Source organism: Podarcis pityusensis (genome assembly GCF_964106645.2).
Source record: "Podarcis pityusensis genome assembly, chromosome: 5".
Lineage (NCBI taxonomy): Eukaryota > Metazoa > Chordata > Lepidosauria > Squamata > Lacertidae > Podarcis > Podarcis pityusensis.
The window spans coordinates 99,818,127-99,844,123 of NC_138032.1; the positions used below are offsets into that span (position 1 = coordinate 99,818,127).

General features: G+C 43.7%; 1 protein-coding gene across 18 annotated transcripts in view; it reads left to right on the forward strand.

Moving 5' to 3' along the window:
• The window catches only part of CCDC91 (coiled-coil domain containing 91), a 160,681-nt gene that overhangs the window by 8,589 nt on the left and 126,095 nt on the right, over positions 1–25,997 (forward strand). For 6 of the 18 annotated variants that reach the window (XM_081005534.1, XM_081005533.1, XM_081005520.1 and 3 more), the window contains exons 1-3: positions 11,375–11,515; positions 19,190–19,233; positions 20,253–20,331. In XM_081005534.1, the coding sequence (XP_080861660.1) occupies positions 11,419–11,515; positions 19,190–19,233; positions 20,253–20,331 (220 nt within the window). In that variant the 5' untranslated portion in view covers positions 11,375–11,418. Of the gene's footprint in view, positions 1–5,249; positions 5,365–6,178; positions 6,244–10,077; positions 10,271–11,374; positions 11,516–14,214; positions 14,249–16,816; positions 16,919–19,189; positions 19,234–20,252; positions 20,332–25,997 lie in introns of those variants that run through there. The other 12 variants (XM_081005525.1, XM_081005529.1, XM_081005521.1 and 9 more) reach the window with 11 other exon arrangements.

Genomic DNA, 25,997 nt, shown 5'->3' on the forward strand with positions numbered 1-25,997 from the left:
TCCTCAAATGAAATTCAAGTTCTGAAAGTTCCTTCACAGGAAAAATTTCTTAGAAATTATAATAAAACAAATAAATGAAATACTTTCATAGAATCATAAAACGTCCAAGGAATAATAGCCTACCACCTTCCAAGGAAGCCCGTTCCACTGTCGAACAGCTCTTACCATCAGAAAGTTCTTCCTGATGTTTAGTCAGAATCTCCTTTCTTGTAACTTGAAGCCATTTGAATGAATGAATCTTTATTTGCCATAGCAACAAAAGAGCAACGCAATATACAAAGAACAGAAATAAAAAGTTGATTACAGTGGTACCTTGGGATGCGAACGGGATCCGTTCCAGAGCCCCGTTCACATCCTGAATAGAATGTGTTTTGTGGCTTCCGCTCGTGACGTCATTTTGAGTGTCTGCGCATGCGGCGAAACCCGGACGTAACACGCTCCGTTACTTCTGGGTTGCCGCAGAGCTCAACCCGAAAGTGCTCAACCTGAAGCACACTCAACCCGAGGTATGACTGTATATAAAACACACTTTAGGATCCTGAATCAGCAGTCAAATAGCCATTGGTTTGGGTCCTAGGCTCCAGAGCAGGAGAAAACAAATCTTGTTCCATCTTCCACGTGACAGCCCTTTGGATACTGGAAGAAGGCTAGCATATCTCCTCTCAGTCTGCTCTTATCCAGGCAACTATACCCAACTTCCTCAAAAGTTCTTCATAAAGCTTGGTTTCCAGTCCCTTTATCAAAGTTTGTAAAATTATTAGCACTTACTAACTTCTATTAAGCGTATTCATACACTTTCTGTGATCACAAGATGCAAGACAAAGGTCAAAGTTTTAAAAAGTTATCGTCCCATAACCTGAGGCACAATTTTATAGACTTGTGTGTCATTGCCTCAGCTTTGATGGCCTGGGACTTGGGGTCGGACTTGGAGCCAGAGGAGTCTCAGTCCGCACTGCATCAACACTGCATCGAAGGTGCTCAACACCCAGTAGAAGTAAGAACTGACCACCAGTTCTTACTTGGAGTACCTTCAGGCCACCCGTAAGTTGAACCAGCGGCAGATGTGGTGGGCGCTGCTCTTCTCCCAGTTCCAGATCTGCTACATCCCTAGCTCCCAAAACCAGAAGGCAGACGCTCTGTCTCAGAAACCAGAGGGCATCGCGGAGACGGTGCAGCAGGCGGAGCCAACAATGATCGTACCTCCAGCTGCATTCCTGACTACCCAGGAGACCAAGTCACTGCAGGATCGAGTGTGGGAGCAGCAACGAATCGACGTGTGGACTCAGGAACGTATTTGGGAATTGGCCAGCAGAGCATGCCCTCATATTCAGAACTGGTTCTGCACCAGGGTTTACTGATGCACCAAGGTAGGTTGTACATCCCAGCGGGACCATTGCGGGCCAAGGTACTCCAGATGGCTCATGATGCCCCGGCAGCTGGGCACTTCAGGAGATATCGGACCACCCACCTGGTAAGTCAGGAATTCTGGTGGCCCCACTTGAAGGCCGACGTGGCGCGGTACATTGGGGGTTGCGACGTCTGCCAGTGGGACAAGGGATCGACCGGGAGACCTCCTGGGTTGCTTCAGCCACTGCCAGTCCCGCCTCATCCGTGGCACACGGTTTCGTTGGATTTTGTGGTGAACTTACCCCCGTCTCGTCAGTGTACCTGCCTCCTGGTATTTGCGGATCATTTCACTAAGATGGTGTACTACGCTCCGTGCCCGTCTGTACCCTCAGCCAAGGAGAAGGCGTGACTGTACCTGCAGCACGTTTTCCACCTGCATGGCGTACCAGAACGCTTGATCTCTGATCGTGGCGCTCAGTTCACCTTCCCGTTTCTGGCACAGCCTACACCAGGCTCTCGGGACAGAGGTCTGTCTATCGTCGGTCTACCACCCGCAGACTGATGGACAGGCCGAACGTGGTATTAGAGCAGTACCTCCAGTGCTACTGCAGTTTCCACCAGGATGATTGGGTCGACCATCTGGCGTTGGCCGAGTTCGTCTACAACAATGCAGTGAACGCTTCCACCCAACAGACCCTGTTCCAGGCCAACTATGGGTACCACCAGTGTTTGTTCCCAAGCATGCTGCCGGCGCCTGCGGTTTCCGCAGTGACGAACTGGCTACAGGAGCTCTAATCCCAGCAGCAACTTCTAATGGAGCAACTAGGCCAGGCCAAGAACACCTATAAGACCCAGGTTGACCGCCACCGTCAGGAGGGGCCAGAACTCGATGTCTGCGATCGGGTGTGGCTCTCCACCTGTCATCTGCACTACTCTTGGCCCTCGTAGAACCTGGATGCCCAGTTCACGGGTCCATTCCCCATCACTGCCCAGGTGTCGCCTGTGGCATATTGCCTCTGGTTACCTCCAACGCTCAAGGTTCACCCAGTATTCCATCAGTCGCTGCTCCATCCAGTCACCCACACCGTCTGAGGCCTCAGCCAGTGTCGGTGCAGGGGGAGCCGGAATATGAGGTGGAACGTATCCTCGATTCCCAGTCCCGCAGAGGAAAACTCCAGTACCTCATCGACTGGAAGGGATATGGGGCAGAGGACCGTTCTTGGGAACCAGCGGACAACGTTCATGCACCTGACTGCCTCCAGGCCTTCCACACTGCTTACCCCAGCAAGCCAGGCCTGGACCCTCGGCCGGAGGGGGGGCTTGGGAGGCGGGATGGTGTGATGGCCTGGGACTCAGGGTCGGACTCGGAGCCAGAGGAGTCTCAGTCCGCACCGGATCCTTTGCCTCAGGTGGCACCTGAACCTAGTCTGGGGCCTGATTCTGGAGAGCCCCAGTCTGCACAGGTTCCCCTGCAACAAGCACCAGCTGGGCCGAGTCAGGGGCCTGAGCCTGCCCTGGCTCCAGATGCGGGGATTACCTCGTTGCCTTCAGCTGGGCAATCACTTACAGCTGTTCCACCACCAGTTGGATCAGAAGAGGCTGAGGCCGCCTCTGGGTCTAGTACCCACTGACATCTCCCGAGCTGCAGAGACTGAGGTCTGAGAGAAGAGACGTGAGTACTTGCAGGAGCAGTGCTCTCCTTCGGGCGAGAAAAGGAGGTGAGTCACTGGGGGATCAGGACTGGCCGTTACCCTTACAGAGATAAAAGGCTGCTGGACCCTGCCCCAGGTTGCGGGAGCAACGCTGCTGCCTCTGATCCTGTGCCTGACCTTGCCTGGTTTCCTGCCTCGTGTCCTGCCTCGGCCCTGTTGGACTGACTCCTCACGGAACCCTTGGATTCGGGACCGGACCTGGACCGCGTTACTCGGGTTACTCCCGGGCCCAGCACATCAACAAGATGTATTACAATGCACATACATGCTTACTACTTTTCTCTTCTTTTTTTACACAAACTACCTGCACTTTTGAAAACAAGATCAATTTATGGACATATCCCAATACTTATTTACTGTGACATGTTCATCTGAAATATCTTAATTGAAATGCTAATCATTTCATAGGGATGCGGGTGGCACTGTGGTCTAAACCACTGAGCCTAGGGCTTGCCGATCAGAAGGTTGGTGGTTCGAATCCCTGCAACGGGGTGAGCTCCTGTTGCTTGGTCCCAGCTCCTGCCAACCTAGCAGCTCAAAAACACATCAAGTGCAAGTAGATAAATAGGTACTGCTCCAGCAGGAAGGTAAACGGCGTTTCCGTGCGCTGCTCTGGTTCTCCAGAAGCGGCTTAATCATGCTGGCCACATGACCCGGAAGCTGTCTGCGGACAAACGCCGGCTCCCTCGGCCAGTAAAACAAGATGAGCGCTGTAACCCCAGAGTTGTCCGCGACTGGACTTAACGGTCAGGGGTCCCTTTACCTTTACAGTGGAACCTCGGGTTGCGAATGTGATCTGTGTGGGATTCATGTTCGCAACCCGCAGTGTTTGCAACCCGCAGCGCCACATGTGCGCACGTGTGGTTTGCGATTTAGCGCTTCTTCGCATGCGCCGAAACCTGGAAGTAACCTGTTCTGGTATTTCCGGGTTTGGCGCGGCACGCAACCCGAAAACACATAACCTGAAGCATCTGTAACCCGAGTTAGCACTGTACTCATTTCATAAAATGTTTTCTTTGAATGGGGCTGTTATTCACTTTTCTAGTTTTCAGATCACTTTTGCATACAGATTACTATTCTGAATGTTACACAACTGTTTGACATTCAGCATTCAGCTTCATGTTACAAGATGACAGTGTAATACCAAGAGATACGGATCTCAGAATTATGCCTCCTGACTACCATTACTTGTCTTGTGGACACTGAAAGATGGAATAGTCTTTCAAGGACTACTAAATAACAGCTGACCTTTTAATCTGGCCCGATAGCTATAGAGTTTTAATTCTCTGTGGGAGTTGTAAGGCATGCTTAAATCAAACCTCTTCCATTGAAATCAATGGGGCTTAAAAGCATTTCATTTTTGTTCAATCAGGATTAGATGAGCCTTTTGGTCCCTTCCAATTCTACAATTCTATGAAATCTGAATAGATTAATTTAAAATAAGAGAGGAAAGTTAATCTGCACTTAAAAGATGGTCAGATTTCATAGATCACTGAATCCATGGTTGTAGCCTGCTGTTAAGTCTCTCTCAGGAGGGTATACTGCCATAGCAATGCTACAAGAGCTAAGCTCTTGGCTGCACAAGTCTTTAGGCTATGGGAAATATTTGGGAGAATTTTTATGTGCCTGGTGCACTCCCACCAGAATACATATCCAAAGTATGTTTCCTAACAATCTTAAATACAAAACATTACTGAAGGGCACCTGCGTGTTACTGGAACCATGACGCCTGGTGGCCCCTGAACCTGGCTGGGCTCTTTGGCACTTCATGAGGTTACAGAGGTGGCCAAGCAGATCAGTGACGTGGCTGTTTTTCTGGTTTCCTCCCTAGCAAAGCATTGCAGGTGTACAGATACCTGGCACCTGACGGAAGCCTGCTGCCACCATCTCGAGCATTCAGGAGCAGGCCCCCGTGAATTCCATGGGGATTGAGCTGCCCCACAGGACTGTTCACAAGAAACAAGCGGGGAATCTGTGCCCCTGAGGATCCCGCCATCTGAGACGCTCTCCTCAGTTCCCCTTGAACCGGCTCCCCGCCACTGGCGCGCGCCCCTCTCTCTCTGGCCAACGAGGCCCAACGGGACAACCTCGCGAGATTCAGCCCACGCGCGGCTTTTGTCGCTCAGGAGGAACTGCGGGAAACCAATAGGAAAGCCCCCCCAAGGCCCTTTGGGGGACCCCCTCCCCTCAACCCGCCCTCTTCCCGCCTCCTGCGCTCCCCTCCCCCTCTCGGCCCGACAGGAGCATGCGCGCGCCGGCCAGGGGGCGGGCCGCAGAGGCGGTGTCGGCGACGTCGCGCGTGCAGGTGAGGGGAGCGGCGGTTACGGCGAGCAGGGGGGGAGGGCGCTGTTTCTCTCTGCCGGGGGGTGGCTATCTGCGTCCCCCCCAGCTTCCGGGCCTTGGCGTGATCTGCTAGGCGGCGGTGGCGGCCGGGCGGGCGGCTCCCCGTTTGCCTCCCTGGAGGCTCCTCTTCTCCCCCCCCCGCCACGTGGGTCCCCTCAGAGTCCCCCCCCCCGCTCCCTCTCCTCGGCCCCCTCTCAAAGGCTGCCGTCCTCTACGCCCCAGCCTCAAATGCCATTCATTTCCTATACAGTGGTACCTCGGGTTACATACGCTTCAGGTTAAAGACTCCGCTAACCCAGAAATCGTGCTTCAGGTTAAGAACTTTGCTTCAGGATGAGAACAGAAATCGGGCTCCGGCGGCGCGGCGGCAGCGGGAGGCCCTATTAGCTAAAGTGGTGCTTCAGGTTAAGAACAGTTTCAGGTTAAGTACGGACCTCCGGAACGAATCAAGTACTTAACCCGAGGTACCACTGTACTTGGGAGAATATCCAGGTGGGATGGACAATTATGCAGTCACGCCCATAAGCAAGAGAGATGGCCATAACCCTTAGAGCACGTGCAAGATGAAAGTCACTTGCTGTAAATAGAGAGCAGGTTCAAATGGACATGTAGAAATGTGGGTGGTGAAGAAACGCACAAATTAGAGTGTAAGAAAACGGTTGGCAGCACGATGGAAAACATCCATGGCATCACAACTTCAGGCGATAGTACATTGCAATCATTGAAACAGGTGCACCTTACTGTATTGCATTTTGTTTTGTGGCCATGTGTCATAGGTTTCGGGCAGGGAATGGACACAGGAGGTAACCTTGTCATGATTTCGGTTCCCTTTCAGGCAGAGGTACGTGCAGGAATAACACCATGGTTTATTTGTATTCTGCCTTTCCATGTCAATGCTGGTAGCTGGATCTTTGCCTGGTGATTAGAATGTGCAACAGAAAGCTGAAGAACATCATAGAATTGTAGAGTTGGAAGGAACCCCAAGGGCCATCTAGTCTAATCTGCAATGCAGGATCTTTTGTTGGAGGCCACATATGCAGATTCTTCTTGCTCTTGGTAAATATTTGTAGCCTGGCATTCTTCTTCTTTGGGGAACTGTACACGTGACCCACTATGTCTTGGCACCTGAGTAACACCTATCCCCTCCAGTACCACTGACAAGGTAGCGGTGTTTCAAAAATATCTTCCAGCAGAACTTTTCTATGGCCATTGAGAATTACATTTTGTTAACATGGAAGCTTAACAAGTTGTTTACAGAGCAGTGACACAGATCATCCATGTTTCAGTTGCTTTTGTGGTCAGGGACTGCAGCAACAGAAACATAAGATCTTTGTTTGTGGAGATGACTACAACTAGTTCATAACCTCTTTCAGCCACCTCACAAGATGAAAGTGTGCTGGCTTCCTCAAGACTTCCCTGAAAACTGGAGAAGTCTCTTCTAATTGCCACCAGCAGACACCAACTCATCTTACAACTCTACCCCTCTTGTCCTAAGGACACCAGAGAGAAAGAGGGCTTTATATTCATTCATGGTAATGAATTGACTGCACATCAGGCCCAAAAGTGAATGTTTGTTTCTGTTCAGCAGCAAGGCTCAAATCTAACAGTAAAAAATGACAGAATGTACAGTGGTACCTCTGGATGCGAATGGGGTCCGTCCCGGAGCCCTGTTCGCATCCTGAAGCGAACGCAACCCATGTCTGTGCGGGTCGCGATTCGCCGCTTCCGCGCATACGCGCGACGTCATTTTGAGCATCTGTGCGAGCGGCGAAACCCAGAAGTAACACATTCCGTTACTTCTGGGTTGCTGTGGAGCGCAACCCGAAAACGTTCAACCCGAAGCTACTTCAACCCAAGGTATGACTGTATTGCCATTGGATTTGGCACTGCAGAGTGGAAAATACATCAGTATTATGGCCAACATTTCTGAGGTTCGGCATAACTTGATAGTCATAGATACGTATTTTCAAATCTAAATATGGGACTTCATGTAGAGCATCCACATCATTACTATTGGAGTGGATAAAGTGTTCATCTGTTCTCCAGCTTTTGTAATCAACAGTGCCATAGGACATTCAACATTTATATCATTTGGCTAGCACCTGGGGCATTAAGCAGTTGTAAAATTAAGCAGTCTCTAGATGTGCTTACCATCACCTTGATCATTTTTTTTATGTTCTGCTGATGCGGCAATGTTTGAATATTATGATGAAGCAAATTTTAAAGTTTTTTTCAGTGGATCATGAAACTGGAGTTGCACTGATTAATCTTTACTTTAATCACGTTACACACTGCAATTTGTATTCCTCTGTCATTAGCAACCAGCAAATCTTTGGTCACATCATCCATGCCTATATCATTTGTCAGGGAGATGAAAGTTACGTTATTGTCAGGCTCTGATTTCTATAGGTGCTATATTGAACACATCAAATCTCAGCAGATCAGCTGCATCATATGTTTGTCATGAAGGAGACCTTCAAAGCATACAAATGCAACTTTCTCACCATCATATTCTAGGCTGAATAGGTGTTTCAGATCCAGTGAGGTACATCGTCAGTTAGACTTTGTCCTAGAAAATGTATTCCTGATGTTCCTTGCTTTGCCATTCTGTGTGATGCTAATGTCTTATGCATCTTGCTGCTCTTGTTTAACCAATCTCTATAAAAGTATTTTACTTTTGTGTAGAGCTAATGGTGATTGGTTGTCAGCTAATCCAAGCCACCGTACACACCACTATTCTGCGTATGTCATATGTCCTTATGATGGAGGGCAAAACAGCACAATAACATGTTTTGTTCTCCGTCCTATGCATTTAGGTCAATGGATTTATTATTTACTGAATTTATATTATGTTGATTTATTAAATTTATATCCTGTCCTTCCGCCTGAAGGATCCCAGGATAGCAGTGGTCTATCCAGATTTTGACTAACATTGTATAACGGCCTATGATTTTTTTAAACAATTAAGCAATTTAAATAAAAAATAATTATTATTTTTATACTTTTGCTGTATAATAGTATTCAAGGCTTTTTGTGCATCGCTTAAAAAAAAGCAATTTGTGGGTGCATTTTGTGAAGCATTCCATCGAGTAGGTACCACTACAGAGAAAGTTGTGCTCTTTGTAGGTGCCTACTGGGCCTCACTACTATGTGAAGGGGTAGGGAAAATTGGGAGGGTATCCATAGCAATTTCTTGCTCTCCAGAAGAGTAACAGGTCATACCACATAGCAGCCCTTTGTGCAAATAGTATTGACCTGATGCCCAGGGCTCACAGCTCCTGAGTCACCAGATTTGCCACAAATGGGAGACTAGTTGTTTGACACTCTGTGTATGAGCTTCCCTCCATGCCCAGCCCCCTACAATTCTTGCCTATGCCCACTCCTTTCCTACTTGTTGACAACCTCAGAGAATTCCCAAAAGGTTGATAAGGCAGGACTTCCCTTTGCAGGACCCATGCTAATTCTTCCCTAGCCTGAAGCAAAGTTCTTAACCTGAAGCACTATTTCTGGGTTAGCGGAGTCTGTAACCTGAAGCGTATGTAACCTGAAGCGTATGTAACCCGAGGTACCACTGTAATGTAATATTTTTTCAAGTGAGGTACCATTAATGTAATAGTTTTCTTTTAAATTCACATTAATTCATATACCAAGGCCTCTTACTGTGAATATGCACTAATTTCACTATTCCTTAGCCAGCAGTGCAGCCATCTTTTAAAAGTTAAGCAGTTATCTTCTGGGATAAGCAGCAGCAAAAGCTTTTTTTTTTTTAAACCTCTGGCTGTGTATCTAGTTCTCTTACACATACATAAACTGCAAATTAATTGAGTTACAGGATCCTCCCCTGTCTTTAGTCACGTATACCAGAGCAAACTGCTAAAGCTATGAGCCATACAGGCACTTGAGAATTGTTTGATAATGTGGGAAAATCTGTGCAGGTTTGCATGATGTGACTGCATACCATGGTGTTTGAATGGATATACCAAGTCAATCAAGAAGATTTGTGTCAGGACCTTGATTTTGTTTTATATTTGTTATTATTATTCTTTGGAAGTGTGAGTATTCATTATGAAAAGTGTTTGTGATTCTAGTCCAGAAACGTCCAAGTCCCCATTCTTTTGTCATTCAAACTTGAAATTAATTCATAATGAGGTATCTGCTTTCTTGTAAACCAGTAATTGTTCTAAATGCCAGTAATTGTTCTAAAAAGGCCAGTATTTCCACAATTCTGTGAATTAATCATTTTGAAAGAAGACTTTAAAAGTTTAGTCAGTATACATTTTTAATACAAATGATCTCTGTGTTGTTGGAGGCTTAGTTTCTGGGTCATATAAACCAAATGTGGATTTGATGCCTCTGTTGTTGCAGAGGGAGTCTGCTACTACTTGGCCTATGGAGACTGAAAGTAGAGGACTTCTCTCTTCCAGCATCAGGTTGGAAGGATTGGGAAGAGAGCTCCATTGCACAGCTTTCTGTTTAACCGTGCTGACAAAAGCCTTACTGAAATCAAGATACACTATGTCCACAGCATTCCCCTGATCCACCAAGCTTGTAACTCTATCATGAAAAGAAATAAGATTCGTATGGCATGACTTGTTCTTGAGAAACCCATGCAGGGTCTTGGCAATCACAGCATCCTTTTCTAAGTGTTCACAGACTGACTGTTTATCTGTTCTAGGACCTTTCCTGGTCGGTAGTTACCTGGGACTTCTCCCCCCCCCCCTTGAAGATGGGGACAACATTTGCCCACCTCCAGTCCTTTTGTACCTTTTGGTGCAGCTCATCAGGCCCTGGTGATTTGAATTCATTTAAAGTAGCTGGGTGTACCCTTGCCACATATTTTTGAATTACATTTCACACAGATTTCTAAGGTATTTTCAGATATTTTCTTCAAAGTTTCCCTCCCTGTTACAAATTAATATCAAGTTGATGTCTATGTACTAGATTTTAACTTTCTAATGATACTTAAAATCCTTACATTCAAACTTTTTATAGTTATATGTGTCATTGCTTTGATGCTATAACAATATCTTAAGATTGGGTCAATTTTAAGGGATTAGTGTGGAGGCACCTGGATTGGAAACTATTACTTGAAATTTTGGGAAGTCCCCCCCCCCCCCATTTTCCTTTCCTTTCCTTTCCAGGTTCTGTTTACAGTTTCATTTAAGATCTTTCTTTTGGACTAAAGGTAGAAAGGTTTTGGTTTTTTAAATCACTTTATGGACCAAACCCAGACATTAATAACAAATAATGTAGCATTTTTAGTTCTGGCATTGTAGCACTTGGAAATAAATTAACGATGTATTTACTGTACCCATGTGATAGGATACTTACTTTAGAGATGGATAACTTGCATGCCACATTTGAACTGGATTAGTTCCTGATGACATTTAAGATTCCCCAGATAATCAAAATATGCTATAAAATAATTGGCCACCATTCTTGGGGCCTTTTTCAAAAGAACAAAACTATCCAACCCTGATGTATAGCAACTGACTACTACACATTCCTCCAAGAAAGAAACTCAGTGAAACCTAAACCCATATTAGGTGAGAAGAATTTGATTGGCTCATCTGGTTTGAGAGTTCACAATTCTTCTACATTATTCCATGACCTGAAAAGGCAACTCTTCAATGTAAAAGGAAACATCCTCATTCTGAATGACCAGTAAATAATAATACAGTGGTACCTCAGGTTAAGTACTTAATTCGTTCTGGAGGTCCGTACTTAACCTGAAACTGTTCTTAACCTGAAGCACCACTTTAGCTAATGGGGCCTCCTGCTGCTGCCGCGCCGCCGGAGCCCGATTTCCGTTCTTATCCTGAAGCAAAGTTCTTAACCTGAAGCACTGTTTCTGGGTTAGCGGAGTCTTTAACCTGAAGCGTATGTAACCTGAAGCGTATGTAACCTGAGGTACCACTGTATTCTGTTGGTGGTTCCACCACTTTCTGAAGATTCCTTTTGCAACTCTATAGGGTCTGCACACACCAGTCTCCAAGTGAGCTTGTATGTCCACAAGATGGTGCTCTTGTGCTGGGAAAAGTCCCATTCCAGGTTGATTCTGGACAAAGCTTGGGAAGATGGAACATCAACTGTTGTTCTGAAACTTCAGAAGGGTATGCCAATGCCTGGACAGATTATGTCCATGGTAATCCTCACTTTTTTTAAAGATGGAATGGTGACAACTGGAATAGTGGGTAGACATATTGGATAACTGCATTGAAAACCTCCAGACAATGTAGTAATTAATTGCTTTTTCTAGAGTGGGTGTAATTGCTTCTGTGAAAGAAGTGAGTTTCAAGATAAGTGCTTTTAGAGTCATCAGTCCCGAGTAGTATATGACATGCTTCATTCATGAAATGGTGGGCTGATGGTGGTGGTTTGTGCCTTACTAGAATGATGGTCCTGCTTTGTGGAAATGGAAATGGAAACTTTTCCCCCAATATTGTGCTGATTCTAGTTTATGCTAGGCAAGAAAAGTTAATTGAATAATTTTTGTTCAAGGCTTGTTCTATTTCTGAAATATCTGATACTGATAACTAGAAATGGTGACTGCATTCATATCCCAGAAGAGGGAAGGGCTGTCTGTTTAGAACTGTGCCACATTGTTATAATTAACTCTGTTATAAATAATTGTGGATGAAAATTAGTAACTATGAATGTCTTGAAGACTGATTAGAGCACTTAAGGGGAGTCTCTGACTCCCAACCCACATCAGCCTCAATCTGCATTAATGATGAGAGTAGTTGTCCAATAACATTTGGAGGGCTGCATGTGCCCTGTTCTTAGATTAGAGTAAGATGCAATGGAACAATAAATAGTTTCAGCATTGTTAATTTTATCTACAATTATTGTGCTGTGTAAAGTTTGTTCCTCTAAATGTTTACTTAGAAGCCTGTCTCACTGAGTTCAGTGGAGTTATTGCCAATTAAAGTGTGCATCAGTAGACCTTTTACTAAAATATGAGTTTCTTTTGTTTTTGCACAATTTCTAAGATCTATATACTTTTTAAGTATAGTGTTTAATGGTTTTATTAGTGGCTTCAACTTTGAACTTCTGCTTAGTTTTTCCTGTTTTCAAAAGTATGTATTAATACTTAACTTTGAGTAAACTCCGTTGAGCCCACTAGAGTTTCCCTCTTAGTAGACACATGTATATGTAGCACAGTTAGGTGCTTCAGTATAAAGCATCTTGCACTGTTCTATCTACCTCTTATAAGTGTATACAGGTGCCTCTCAACTTACATGAGGGTTACGTTCTGGAGATAGTACATAAAGCCCAAATCTCTTTTTTAATTCTTCTTCTTCTTTTTTTTTTTTTGCCGAGCGCTTAAAACTGAATCCACACAAGTTAAATGTACATGAGTTGCAAATTACCTGTATTTGTAATTTGTAATTATTGTTGGTCCTGAGAGTGTTACTTGTTTAGAACTCCAGAACATGGGCCACATTTCTGTGGAATCTTGGAGTTTTGTAGCAGTTTGATTAAATTATTTTAAAACACTACTTCAACCATTATTTCACTTATTCTGAAAGAGAAAACATTCATCAGAGGTTTTAATCCCCCCTCTCAGAATTGCTACTTCTTCACTGGGAAAATCAGGAAGTTCTCATGGGGAGGGAATCCTGTGTGTTCCAATTTGTATCCTTTCTTTGCCTCATCAGTATGATACTGATAGTACATGTTCATTCAGCCATAGCACTCTACTGCTCTGTGTACACTGGGTTGAGTAGCTTTTAATTTATGAACTGGGAAACTAGAATTCCTTAATGAGAAATCAGTAGTAGCTTGAAGTTTATTCACCATTACTTAGGAACAAATAAAAAGCAAAACTGGATCAGACCAAAGCATCTTCCCTTGAAATGCAGAAATGCAGCAGACTGTTGGGGATATTATAAAAGCATCTTATAATCATGCAACATCACAAGCCTCGTTAAAATCCCAAATATCTCTAAATTCTGCCATGCACTCAATCCGATGCAACTAAAAAATATCTGGTGAGATATGGCATATTGATGCTGAAGGATAGGACAATTCCATGTCCAGGCTCTGCACCACCCACCTTCCCTGAGCGGTTGCCTTTTGTTGTCTTGGGAGGAGGAAAACTTCTCATATTGTACTGAGTAGCGGCCCTCCCAAGAGGGCTAGGGGCAGCTGTGGAGGTTTGGCCCTAACTCTGCATATGCAAATGTGAGATGCCATTGGATCATTCATTGTAGGTGGTATTTCTGCTGGATGTGGGCAGTGCAACATAGGATTAAGTGGGATTTGTTGCTGAAACATGGCTGTGAGAAGCATCTGTAGTGTCGTCATGCAGACTTGAAAGTGGGTGGTGCCATGCCTGCCAGTGTAGTTGTACAAGATGACAGCAGAAAGCTGCCCAAGTTTTATCAGATGTGTAGTGCAGATGGCACTATAGTAATGTATTACTGTGCCACAACTTTAGACCCCACATAGTTTTTCCTCAAGCTACCTCTGAGATCCTTTATTTACTTGAATGTGGGGAAAAAATATGACTCTTCTTTTCAAGCAAGTACAGTTTTCTTCCTCTTGTTGAATAGTGATTGAAAAATCTTTTTGTTTTTTAAAGGAAACTGAAATGACTGATTAATTGAATGTTCATGTTTGAGTAAGGCTCTTGCATGGATATAAGTTTCTTAATAATGTTTAGCTTTTACCATCATTGAAAAATTCCACAGGTATCCTATTCAGCAGTTGCACCTTATCTAAATTCATTGCAAAAGTACCATATTTCTTACTAGAAGAGTTTGGATTCTGTCTCCGGAAATAATTAGCTTAATTTCCTACCCTACAGGTCATGTGTTGGCGTAAGTTCAGAAGTTATTAATGTGAATTTTGTGTAAATTTTCTTAAACTTCGCCTTTCCTAAGTATATGTATCATGTACAGAATCCTCATTTTTCCTCTGTCATCTGGTTTTGTGAAGCTGACCTTTTGGAACTTAATACATGTGCTCCAAATTGTAAATGTTAAACAGGATCATGTAATTTTGAACTGCAGAAATGCTGATGAGTGCCTGTGAAAACTGTTAAGAGTGAAGGGCTTATCCACACTTTCCCTTCCTTTGCTCTTTCCAAGCATGGTCTGTGTTTTAAAGCTCCATGTCCAAGAGTGCCCTTTTTTTGCTTTGGATATTTCACTGTAAAAATCCACTCTTTAAAGCTCAGTTGGAGCAAACCATAATATATGCTCTGATTGAACACTAAAAAGTAGGTTTTCATGGGGAAAGCTTTAGGACAAAAAATAAATAAAAATAACGCTCAGACACAGAGCTTTTCAGCACGGACCTGTGCCTGGAAAGAGCAGGGCAAAGATTCAATGTGAATAAGCCCTATGTGTCCATCAATGTTAGAAACTCAGCTAATTGCCAAAGATTATCTAATCTTAAGCCTAGATAATGGTTGCCACAACAGAATGTCTAGACACCATTCCAGGTCTGATTCATTTTATTTCTATACCGCTTTATATTTTAAAGAAAAAATCTCAAAATGGTTTACAACACATTTATACATCAAGTAAAACAATCCAGAATAAAACAAATTCAAGCTTCAAGGAAAATATTTTAGACCCTTCTCTAAGTGACATTTTGCTTTCCTGATATTTATTTACCTACTTAATTTATATAGCTGCCCCATAGCAGAAGTACTCTAGGAAGACTGTGTAGGTTAAGAGTGTTGGGACTAAAACCTGGGAGATCAGGGTTCAAATCTCCACTTTCCATCGGTAAGGTTCACAGCTGAGTGGAAATTGTTGGATGCTCTGCCCACCTTCTCTTCTGTGTCAGCAAGCAGAAAACAAAAGAGAAAACTAAAGCAATTGATTAATCACCGTAATCCTCTCAGTTTACTTTTATAAACGGCAGGTTAATCAAAATTAATGCTGAGTCTCTTCTAAATAGGAAGGTAGCTGGTTACCTTCCAGTTTACTAAAAATCTCACTTAAAAGATTTGTGGAGGGGGCTACTAATTGAAAATTACCTTTAGCTATCAAGCGCTGTTGTTCTGCATGGTGTGTGTTAAGGTTGTGTGACAGTTTGTTTGGTCCTGCCTACTTCTGGAATTCTCCTCTCCCACTTTCCATGGGAAGATGCAGACCATCAAAAAAACTTACCATCCCTGCTTTAGGAAGGATTATTTTTGGTTCAAATACAACTTAACTTTCTAAGCCACTAGTTGAATAGCTTGATCTTATTTATTTTGACTAGATACCAGGGAAGCAGGGAGCCCATGTATGTAATCCACCAACCTCCCCATCCCTCTGTGTACTTTTCCATGGTCAACTCATGGCTGAATTTATCTTCATTAGCAGGGTTCATAACTTAAAATTTTTCCAAAGAAGCAAGAGTGCTTTAGTTAAAAATATATCTGGCAATAGCCACAAAAGTCATGAGTGTACCAATCAGCTTCCAAACTGTAAATGAACCCTTTTAATGAAACTTAGGGAAGAACGTCTGTGGGGGCAGACACTCACCACAGTCATGTGTAAAGCTGTAGTTTGTGCTGAACCCACCAGGAAAGCTAAGGGGCAATGTGAAAAGCAGGAAACATTATTGCAATGAGCTGCTGTGCCAATTTGGAACAGCAACAGAGAATGTAAAAATATTTCCATCCCTAGTGCACAAAACTTAAGATTTCAGAGTAAATATAAAGATGAAAATGGACTTTTACTAACATATTTACTACTAATATTACACAAAATTATTATACTTGAGTTTATTTATTAAACAATTTGTATATTATACATAGATAAACATGTGTACACATGTGATAATAGTGATATCATGATAGTACAGTCTAATACTTAAATGATTAAGTACCAAACAAGGAAAAACCCCAGTAAGAAATAAACGGTACCTAATATTTAATTTATAAACTTATTATAATATTTGATATTTGGTTTAACCAATACATAACAGCCTCTCAATTTTTCATTGAATTGATTACTGAGTCTGCTCTCTCTTCCAGTGACTAAATTAATCAATTTTATCATTTGAACACTCCACCTCAACCAATACTCTAGATATCCAATCACCCAGTTCTGAAAAACTGGATTTCCCCCCAGTTATAACTGATTGCCATACATGAAGCTTTTAATAAATGTATTAGCAATTATCTATCTTTGGCATAGCCAGGTTGGATAGCAAGTGAACTCACCGGCAGGACATCTCCGATTACCTCCATTTCTTTAATTACCACCATCTAAAAGGCTCTGGTATTCAGACATGTCATATATACACTCTTGTGCAAATTAATTGAAACAAACAATGTAGTTTATTGTATAAAACTCACATATACATGTACAAAACTCACATATACAGTAAGGGAAAAAAGTATTTGATCCGCTGCTAAATTTGCCCGTTGGCCCTCTGTCAAAGAAATAACCAGTCCATAATTTTAATGGTAGGTTTATTGTAGCTGTGAGAGACAGAATAACAACAGGAAAACCTCCAGAAACCCAGAAGACAAAAGTCAGAGATTGATGTGCATTATAATGGGTGAAGTAAGTATTTGATCCCTTTGCAAAAGATGACTTAGTACTTGGGGGCAAAACCCTTGTTGGAGATTACAGAGATCAGATGTTTCTTGCAGGTGGCCACCAGGGTTGGAAACACCTCAGGAGGTACCGTATTTTTTGCACCATAGGACGCACCGGACAATAGGACACACTTTGTTTTAGAGGGGGGAGAACAAGAAAAAAAAAAATCTCCCTCTCTCTGCCCAGCGCCCCTTCAGCGAAGTGGCAGGAGGCGCTGGGCAGAGAGGGGGAGAACTTTCCCTCTCTTGTTTTCCCGCTCTAAAACAAGGTGCCGTTTAAGGTGCGTTCAGGCGGCTACCTTGGAGGCCTGGAGAGCGAGAGGGGTTGGTGTGCACTGACCCCTCTCACTGTCCAGGCTTCAGGTTCCTTTCGACCTGCTTTTTGGGGCTGGCGGGGGGGAAGCCCACCACCAGCCCCAAAGAGCAGGTCAGGGAGCAGCGGAAAGGCGCAGCGGAGAGGCTCCTGCCATAGCCGTGCATCACCTCTCCAGCCGGGAGAGGGTCGCGGGGGGCTGCTTTAGCCCCGCGCGCGCTCTCCCGGCTGGAGAGGTGACGCGGGGCTTTAGAGGCTCCTGCCATAGCCGCGCGTCACCTCTCCAGCTGGGAGAGGGTCGCGGGACTATGGCGTCTTCGCTCCATAGGACGCACACACATTTTCCCTTCATTTTTGAAGGGGAAAAAGTGCGTCCTATAGAGCGAAAAATACGGTATTTTGTCCCACTCCTCTCTGCAGATCCTGCTGCAATATCCCAGCACTGTCAGGATACCTCTTTTCCAGCTCTGGAATAACTCTCTTTCGTAGAACCTCAGTATATTGCGGCAAGCACATAATTCCTTCTGTTGGCTGCAGGCTTCTGACACCATAATGATCAACTGGCATTTCGTGTGTTTTTTTGAGTACAGGATTATGAGTAAGATAGAAAACATTCTTTGTTTCAGCTAATTTGCACAAGGGTGTACCTGCACTTCTGTTGTTCCATCTTCAACATAGATTGTTTGAACCTCTGAATAGAGTTGAGCTCTAGGAAGGTTAAGTACCAGCAAGGAATTAATTAACAAAAATGACTAATGCTGATTGTTTGGTGGAACATTATACCATAACCGTTTCCAAGTGTGCAGACTTGGTGCATTAATTGTAGATTTCATTATAAGACAAACATCCTACTTCTCAGTTACTCCCCCTCTGGTTGCATTATTAACTTTTTGTTCCTCCTTGTCCTGAGGGTTCTTGGTGGTTTATAGAGTTGAGAATTCTTGCTTAAACATTGAGAAAAACCTGTTTACCCTCCTTACTGAACAAATGGTTTAAAGCTGACTACATAAAGTATTTTAAGTGTACATTATATCATTTTTCTGGTCTGCAATCTTCCAAAGTGGTGTACAAAGTTTGAAGTTATAAAGATTATACAGTACCATCAAAGACATTAAACAGTCAGTAGGATTGAAATTGTATCTAAAACAGTCTGGCGTTTGCTTGGGGCTGAAAAAACTATAAAGTAGGTGCCAGTCAAATGTCTTTGGGGAGGGTGTTTGACAACTGGAATGTTGTCACACTCTCACCAGTAGCAGCCCAGGTCAGCTCAGATGCTGGGGTCACCTGCTGGAAGTGCTCCACTGGAGATCTTAATATTTGAGTTCATGAGGTAGACTCCATGAGGCAGCTGCCTTGGGCAGTGGAATTGCATGGGGTGGTGTCCTGCTAGCCCCTGATGCCACTGCTGGATAACTGAGGAGAACTGGCAGTGGCTTCCAGTGAGATCTTGCTAGAAACTGCCGCTGTTCAATCCCAGTAAGTGAGGCTTTGCCAGGCCAGGCGGGGGGTGAGTGACACCTTCCCGTTTGGCTTCAGACAGCAAAATGGGATTGGCTGCCCTGTGTTTGGATACATGCAAGCAGAGTTGCATACATGCAAGGGGGTGGTGTTCTCTATATTTTAACACCTGGGCACATGATCTCCCTCTTGGAACCAATCCTTATAAATCTCAATACAAAGTTCTACCCACTTAAAACCACACCTACCTGTGGATCTTTAGTAAAGTCTGGATCAAAAATACTGGTGTTTGTGAGAGCTCTATACTCCATTCATTATGTGTTTTTTAATTGTCATTTAAACATAGACTCAGGAGGGAATTTCAAGGACATTTTTACCACTTAAGTTATTTCAGAGATTAAAGAGAAAGAGGATTATTAATGAACGGTAAAGATTTGTAAATGAACACCTTATATTGTTCTCTAGGTATTTCCAGGAAAATGGATGACGACGACTTTGGAGGTTTTGAGGTATGGAGCTAAGAAATAGTTTGTAAGCATTCAGTTAATACAGTGTTAAACTAACTTATTTACCGTAGATTCTGGCGTATTAGGTGACTGGGCATATAAGACGATCCCCAACTTTTGCTGTTCAGTTTTAGAGTTTTAGAGTTATAGAGTTTGAGCGCTGCCAGGGGCAGAGTACGCACCCCTCTACTGCCTCTGCCCGAGGCGAGGCAGTTTGGCGGGCAGGCGGGTGAGCGCCACGCTCGGAAGGACTTTCCGTGTCCCCTTCTGTGGGGAGGGAGGAGGAGCGACGGCAGAAGGGGCAGAGCACGCACCCTTCCACTGCCTCTGCCGTCGCAGCAGCAGCAGCAGCCCGAGGCGAGGGGTTTGGCGGGCAGGCGGGTGAGCGCCACGCTCGGAAGGACTTTCTGCGTCCCCTTCTGTGGGGAAGGAGGAGGAGCGACGGCAGAAGGGGCGCCTCTGCTCACCGGCTCCCTCTCCTCCTTCCCAACGCGTATACCCGGCTTATAAGATGACCCCCAACTTTTTGGGTGATTTTCCAGGGATAAAAAGTTGTCTTGTACGCTGGAACATACGGTATGTTCAATCTTAAATAATTAAAAGTCTCTTCTTAAATAACTGTTGTTTTCAAGGGCAACCCAACATAGAATGCACTGCTGTAGTCCCAAGGAGCATGGCTACCATGGCACCCATGTAACATTTGTGGACTACAGATCTGGAAGAGGAATCATGTGGAGGTTGCAGCAATAGAGATGTGATATCGCAAAGAGCACAGAGTGGAAATGTCTTCTGTTGTTGCCCATGTGACTGGATTAACATAATGGAACCTCTCATTTGCAGTCCCTTCACATTGAGCTGGGGCAGTGGGGGGATATCATATCCTCAAGCATATGGCAAAAACATGTTTAAACTAACATGGTATGCAACACTGTACTATACAAGAAATGTAATGTGTACCTGATCAGGACGTGGTGCTGGAAAGTCCACGTCTTAAACACTAATAATATGCCTTGTATTTTCAGGCAGCAGAAAACTTTAAGGATGGAAATGGTGAACCCCCAGTTACTTCTCCAGCTATTCCTTGGGCAGCATTTCCCACAGGTAGAGAGAACAAGCAAAATCAGGTTTTACTTTACCAGTTTAAATTAGAGCATCTGGAATAAGTCCATGAACTCTGAACCATTTTGTTGTTGTCCATGGCTACTATTGAAGTGACCTTGGAAACTATTTATAGTGTAATTACTGTAATTTTAAAGCATACTGCTTGATAAATGTACATTTGTAACTTCTCTATTTAGTGCTAGTGTGCAGTTTTGTTACTGAAAAGCAACAGCTGTCATAAATATATATATATATTTTAATATAATTTTTATTAACAAACCAATCAAATCACATTAGTTCCAAATTACAAAGCCAAATTTTAAAATTTTTGTTGGGGCTACCCATGCTTCGAGCTCAGAAGGGGATCCAAACATCTCTCTTGCTGCTGCTTTGATGTTACAGTTCTGTCCAAATAGTATTCACAGTTCTATCCAATCTTCTCTTTATTATTTTCCTCATTTTCTTCTTGTTGTCATATATTCCTTTCTTTGTGACCTCTGATAGTCTCCACAAGCGGGTTGAAAACAGACGTTGTTTATCCCGTGTGGATTTTCCGTTCCTCCAAGAGCCATATTTCACACAGACAGACGCCATTTCCACACTTCCGAACAAAACATTCTTAAAGTCTGCCCATTAAATCCTCGCAGGTCTGACAATCTCTCCTCAATCTTAGGGGGTTCTGCCAGGTCGAACTCACATTCCAATTACCATGGTCTCCTCCCCCTCGATCGTAAATCCAGTAGCCTGGCCTGCTATTAAACAAGTCTCTTTTTATGACTGCGTCATTCCAAAGGCTCTTCGTTCCTTCCCCGATGTTTCACAAACCATGTCTTTGATTAGTAATTCATTTCCACACAGTTCTTAATCATCCCGGTTATAATCGGTAATTGCAACGGTTCTTCTTGGGGGGAGGGTTGTTGGGTAATCACATAAGGTAAAAGAAAAGTCCCCCCCCCCCATTTCGTCCCATTCTGACATACCGACCCTTTGATGTATCTTCTTCTTGTTATGTTTTCCTGTTAAATCCAACCGATTGCTCCACTTCACAGAGGTCACTTCAGTTAGCAGTCTTAACTCCCGTTCTTCGCTCGAAATATGTGCATTTGCTTCTCTCTGATTGTTTATTTTGAGCTCCTGCAGCCAGTTCGCACGATCAGAGACAGCGTCAGGGAGAGCCGTCTCATACGAGGGCTGTGTGCCTAGTGCCCTCACCCCCTTCTTTCGAATCCGGGGGTGATTTATGGCAACCACAGGCAAGGCAGTGTTCCCCATTCCCTTGGGGTAACAAGGGAGGCTGCATACTCCCATATCAGCCTCTTAATTACCTCGTGTGAGCCGGAGAGATGGTATTGTCAGCTATCTTCCAATGTGCCCCTAGTGGCCCCCCCTGTCATAAATATTTTTGAATGGGTCTGGTGCTAATGCAAAAGTCTAATGTCAAACATAATGTATTCTGTAGCTTAATGCTTCTGAAGTTGATAGTCTTTCCTTTTAAATGGATAGAACTTTAAAGAATGGGTGTTTTTTTAATGCAAACATATACCTACTTGACTTACTCTTTTTAGTTGTTACTCATAACCTACAAGAAGAGGCAGTGTTAGCATTTGTACAGGTTTTATGCTGATTTGTCATATTTGATACCTTAAGAATCTTTTGCTTTTACTATTGGCAGGATTTATGTAATTGGATGTGAAATTCATTCTAGTATTTCCACTATATATTTCTAATTAATAACACTATATTTTCTGGTCCTAGCAGTAGTATAATGCTTTGATTTTATTTGATTTATTGTGTTTCTGTGCCACTTTTCATTCAAAGCAGCTTACAAACAATAAATAACAATAGCATAATAAAACAGAAAATAAACATCACAATTACAACATAAGCCATATGATTAACAAATCAGTATAAAACAATAGTTACAAAATAGCAACTAAAAGCTAAATAAGCTAAGCTAACGCCTGTTGTTAAGCTTGCTCAGCCAGAAGCTGTGTTGGCTGGGGTCCTCGGGCAGCCTCCCCCTCGGGCAGTGGGCCATGGGGGAGACGGTGGGGCTGTTGGGCCTATTGCCAGTGGTAAGGTGAATGTTGGCCCCAGGTAGCCTGCCCAGGTTCTGTTGATGAGGAACTTACCCACATCACTCAATAATCAGGAGGTCCATTCCCACTTGGGGAAGTCCGAGCACGAAGCCTCCACTTCTGAGAGATCCCTGCCCTGCTCCTGCTTGCTCGCAAGTGGAGTGGAGCGCAAAGCCTCCACTCCCCAGCTGAGAGATCCCTCCCTTGCTTGGAAGTAGGAGCGGGATTGGGCAGCTCAGCTGAGGAGCTCCTGGCTGCCTTCAGGTGGTACAGGGGCTCTGATGAGGAGGTGGGGGCTCCTTTAAACTTCTTCCTTGAGGGGAGTGCAGCTGCAAACTCCTCAACGGAAAGTGTAACAGAGCCTGCACCTCCCCAGCTGAGTGGCCCGGGTCCAGCTCCTGTTCCCGTGCAAGCAGCAACAGATTGGGGCTCTCTAAACTGGGAAGTGGGAGCTTCGCACTGCCTAGCGGAGCAGCCCAATCCGACTCCTACTTGCCTGCAAGCAGGAGCAAGCTGGGGCGGCGGCGGCGATATCCCTTGCCTGCTCGCTTGCCGCCCCAGCCCAGCCTTCCCTCACTCAGCGCCAGGGCTGCATTCAAAATTAAAACTGAAACTTTCCAGAAAACCACAAAGCCAACAAACTTGCAACTCACGAAAAAGCAGCAACACAACAAATTGAAAAAAGCAAACCAACCCCAAATGAATCAAAATCACAAGAAAACATGAAACAACACTTACTCTAACCCAATCCTAAAATTAACCCTAACCCTAACCCAGAAATGGTCTGGTTAGATAGTAAAATTTATGTTAAATTGCTTTTTTAGGGGTTGTTTTTAAAAGTCTGGAATAGATTAAACTGTTTTGCATTACTTTCTATGGGAAAGTGTGCCTTGGTTTTGGAACGCTTTGGTTTTGGAACAGACTTCTGGAACTGATTAAGTTTGAGAACCAAGGTACCACTGTACATCTTTGTTGTCTCTCTTCATGAAGTATTCTAAGCCAAGATAAAACAGGCCAGTCTCAATTTAATGTGTCTGCTGTGAACTGCACATTTAGGCTTCCTCGTGCGAAAGCCACTGCTTTTTAGAAAGGTTATAACTTTTTGTACAATATCCTTGCACTGACAAAGATTGCAAAAAGACAGTCTTTTCTTTGTTTCAGAAAGCATTTTGCTGTACCTATATAAGTGAATTTACTTGTGAATAGGAGCAACAATCATTCTCCCACTTCAAGTATTTTTAAATCTAAATATGCACACAGGCCTAGCTCAACGCATTCCTCCTCTTAAAACTATCTTCTTCTTTGTCTACCTAAGGAGGTCAGTTTATTATAACAGTGATCAATGTTTACAATGCTGAACTCGCAGCTTGGTTCTTTATAGGTTTGTAATCTGTATCAAGGATCTTTTGATATTCCTTACGATGTTTCCAACTTATTGATGTTTCTAATAATAATAATAATAATAATAATAATAATAATAATAATTTATTATTTATACCCCGCCCATCTGGCTGAGTTTCCCCAGCCACTCTGGGTGGCTTCCAATCAAGTGTTAAAAACAATACAGCTTTAATATTAATTATTATCTTAATATCTGTGCTATAAGCAGTGGTGTAGGATGATCCCCCCAAAAAAATTTCCCACAAGTTTTCTCACTGATCCGTGTGGGAGGCACGTTCACAACCCGTAGTGCTGCGTCTGCGCACGTGCGGGTCTCAATTTGGCACTTCTGCGCATGTGCAAGCACCGCAACTCGGAAGTAACCCGTTCCGGTACTTCCAGGTTCGGTGCAGTACGCAACCCGAAAATGCATAACCTGAAGCGTCTGTAATCCAAGGTACCACTGTATTGGTTAAGTGTGCCAGTTTCTAAGGTTTTAGCTTTGTTTACCTGCTCAATTAGATCACACTCTAGGGCATCTGAAAATTTGTCTGTGTACATTACCTAATCGGAAACTCCATAATGCAGCCAATCCCTGTGCAGCTTGCTGTAAGTTCTAGCCAGCTGATTGGTGCTTACTGAAAGCTTTGCTTGCCAAGGAACACTTGGAAGTGCACTTTAAGGCTTCAGCTTGTTCCTTTGCAGCCTTTACTGCAAACGACTTTTTGGATTATCTTTGGGAAGTACGGAAACCAGATGGACAAATGCAGGTCTTTCCATGTTGAGCATTAGCATACTCCATGGTTTCCTGTGCCTCATTTGTGGTGTTGCTTCCTGTCACCTTAACAGCATTCTAACCCCCTTGATCCCTTTTCACTCCTTCCATTCTCATGTCATTCCAGTAGTGGCTGTAAAATATCAAACAGTCTTTGGAATACAGTTCAGAAACAGTACATCTGTGCATATAACCATTAAGAAATAGGATTCCACTGGTGCAGGCTTTGTGGTTTTTGGCATGCAGTGTCTTGCTTGTGCATAATGAGAACCTAAGAGACTAAGACACACCTGTGTCTATTATCCAAATCTTGCAACAGATGGGGAGGAGATTCATGCATGTGCTTTGGGGTGCTTTTTGGGTCTGGGAAAAAGCAGCTCAACCATACATTGTGATAAAAAATGTGGGAGGCCAGGTTTTTCTCCATTTCATATATGTGTGTAGTAATGAGATAGTCTTTAGAGTTAATCTAAAAATGAAACATGTGATACTTGAAACTGGTGTTATCAGCGCACAGGTCAAAATCGAATATAGTCATAAGTTGTGTGCAGAGTGGAAGCTTGCTTGATTTGTAGACCCCTGATATCCCTGCTGGTACTTAGACTACAGCTGTCACCCATTTAAAATTTAAACAAGACTTTTAGCAGACTTTAAATCTGCATAAACTATGCTTCTGAAGAGGAAAAAGAGGTAAACCGTGCAGATCTATTGCGTTAATGGGGAAAGAATTAGATATATAATTCTGCGACCATACAAAAGCAGATATAACAAACGCACAAGCATAGGAGGTGGTAGGCGTGAGTAACTAGAGGAGTAGGTGTGTATCTCACATATTAGCAGAATGGGGTGGGACCCCACCATGACAGGATTTTCTTATGTGGAGGCCAGTAGCAGTGTTTGCTCTTCAGTTAACATGAATAGATTTTAGTATCTTGAGTTAGAGCTCCCAAGGGAAATCTTTTTGCAATGTTGGCTTGGTGGGTATTGCATTGCCCAAAGCTATGCATAAGACTTGTGAAATCAAAGGGGCTGGACTAGAAGACCATTGGAGTTCCTTCCAACTCTGCAATTCTATGCTCACCATCATTGAGGTGATCCATGTAACTATTTTGGCAGCTTTTTCATGATGCTACTGGTCTCCTTGCCTTGAAAAGGAAACCACACTGAAGCCATTTTTAAAAATCATACAGGCAACACTGAATTAGAGTGTCTCCCAGGCTCTTGTTACTAATGTCCTGCCAATGGTAGGAGCCACCCGTCTGGAAACAGCACTGAGTTTTTTCCCATTATATGTGGCCCTTAGTTGAGATTACTGCATTGCAGGGGGTTGGACCCTTGGGATCCCTTCCACCTCTACACTTCTACGATTCTGTGTATCTTTGCTAGGTCTGTTTTCTTGTAGTCTAATGAATTGACTGTGCTTTCAGCAATGT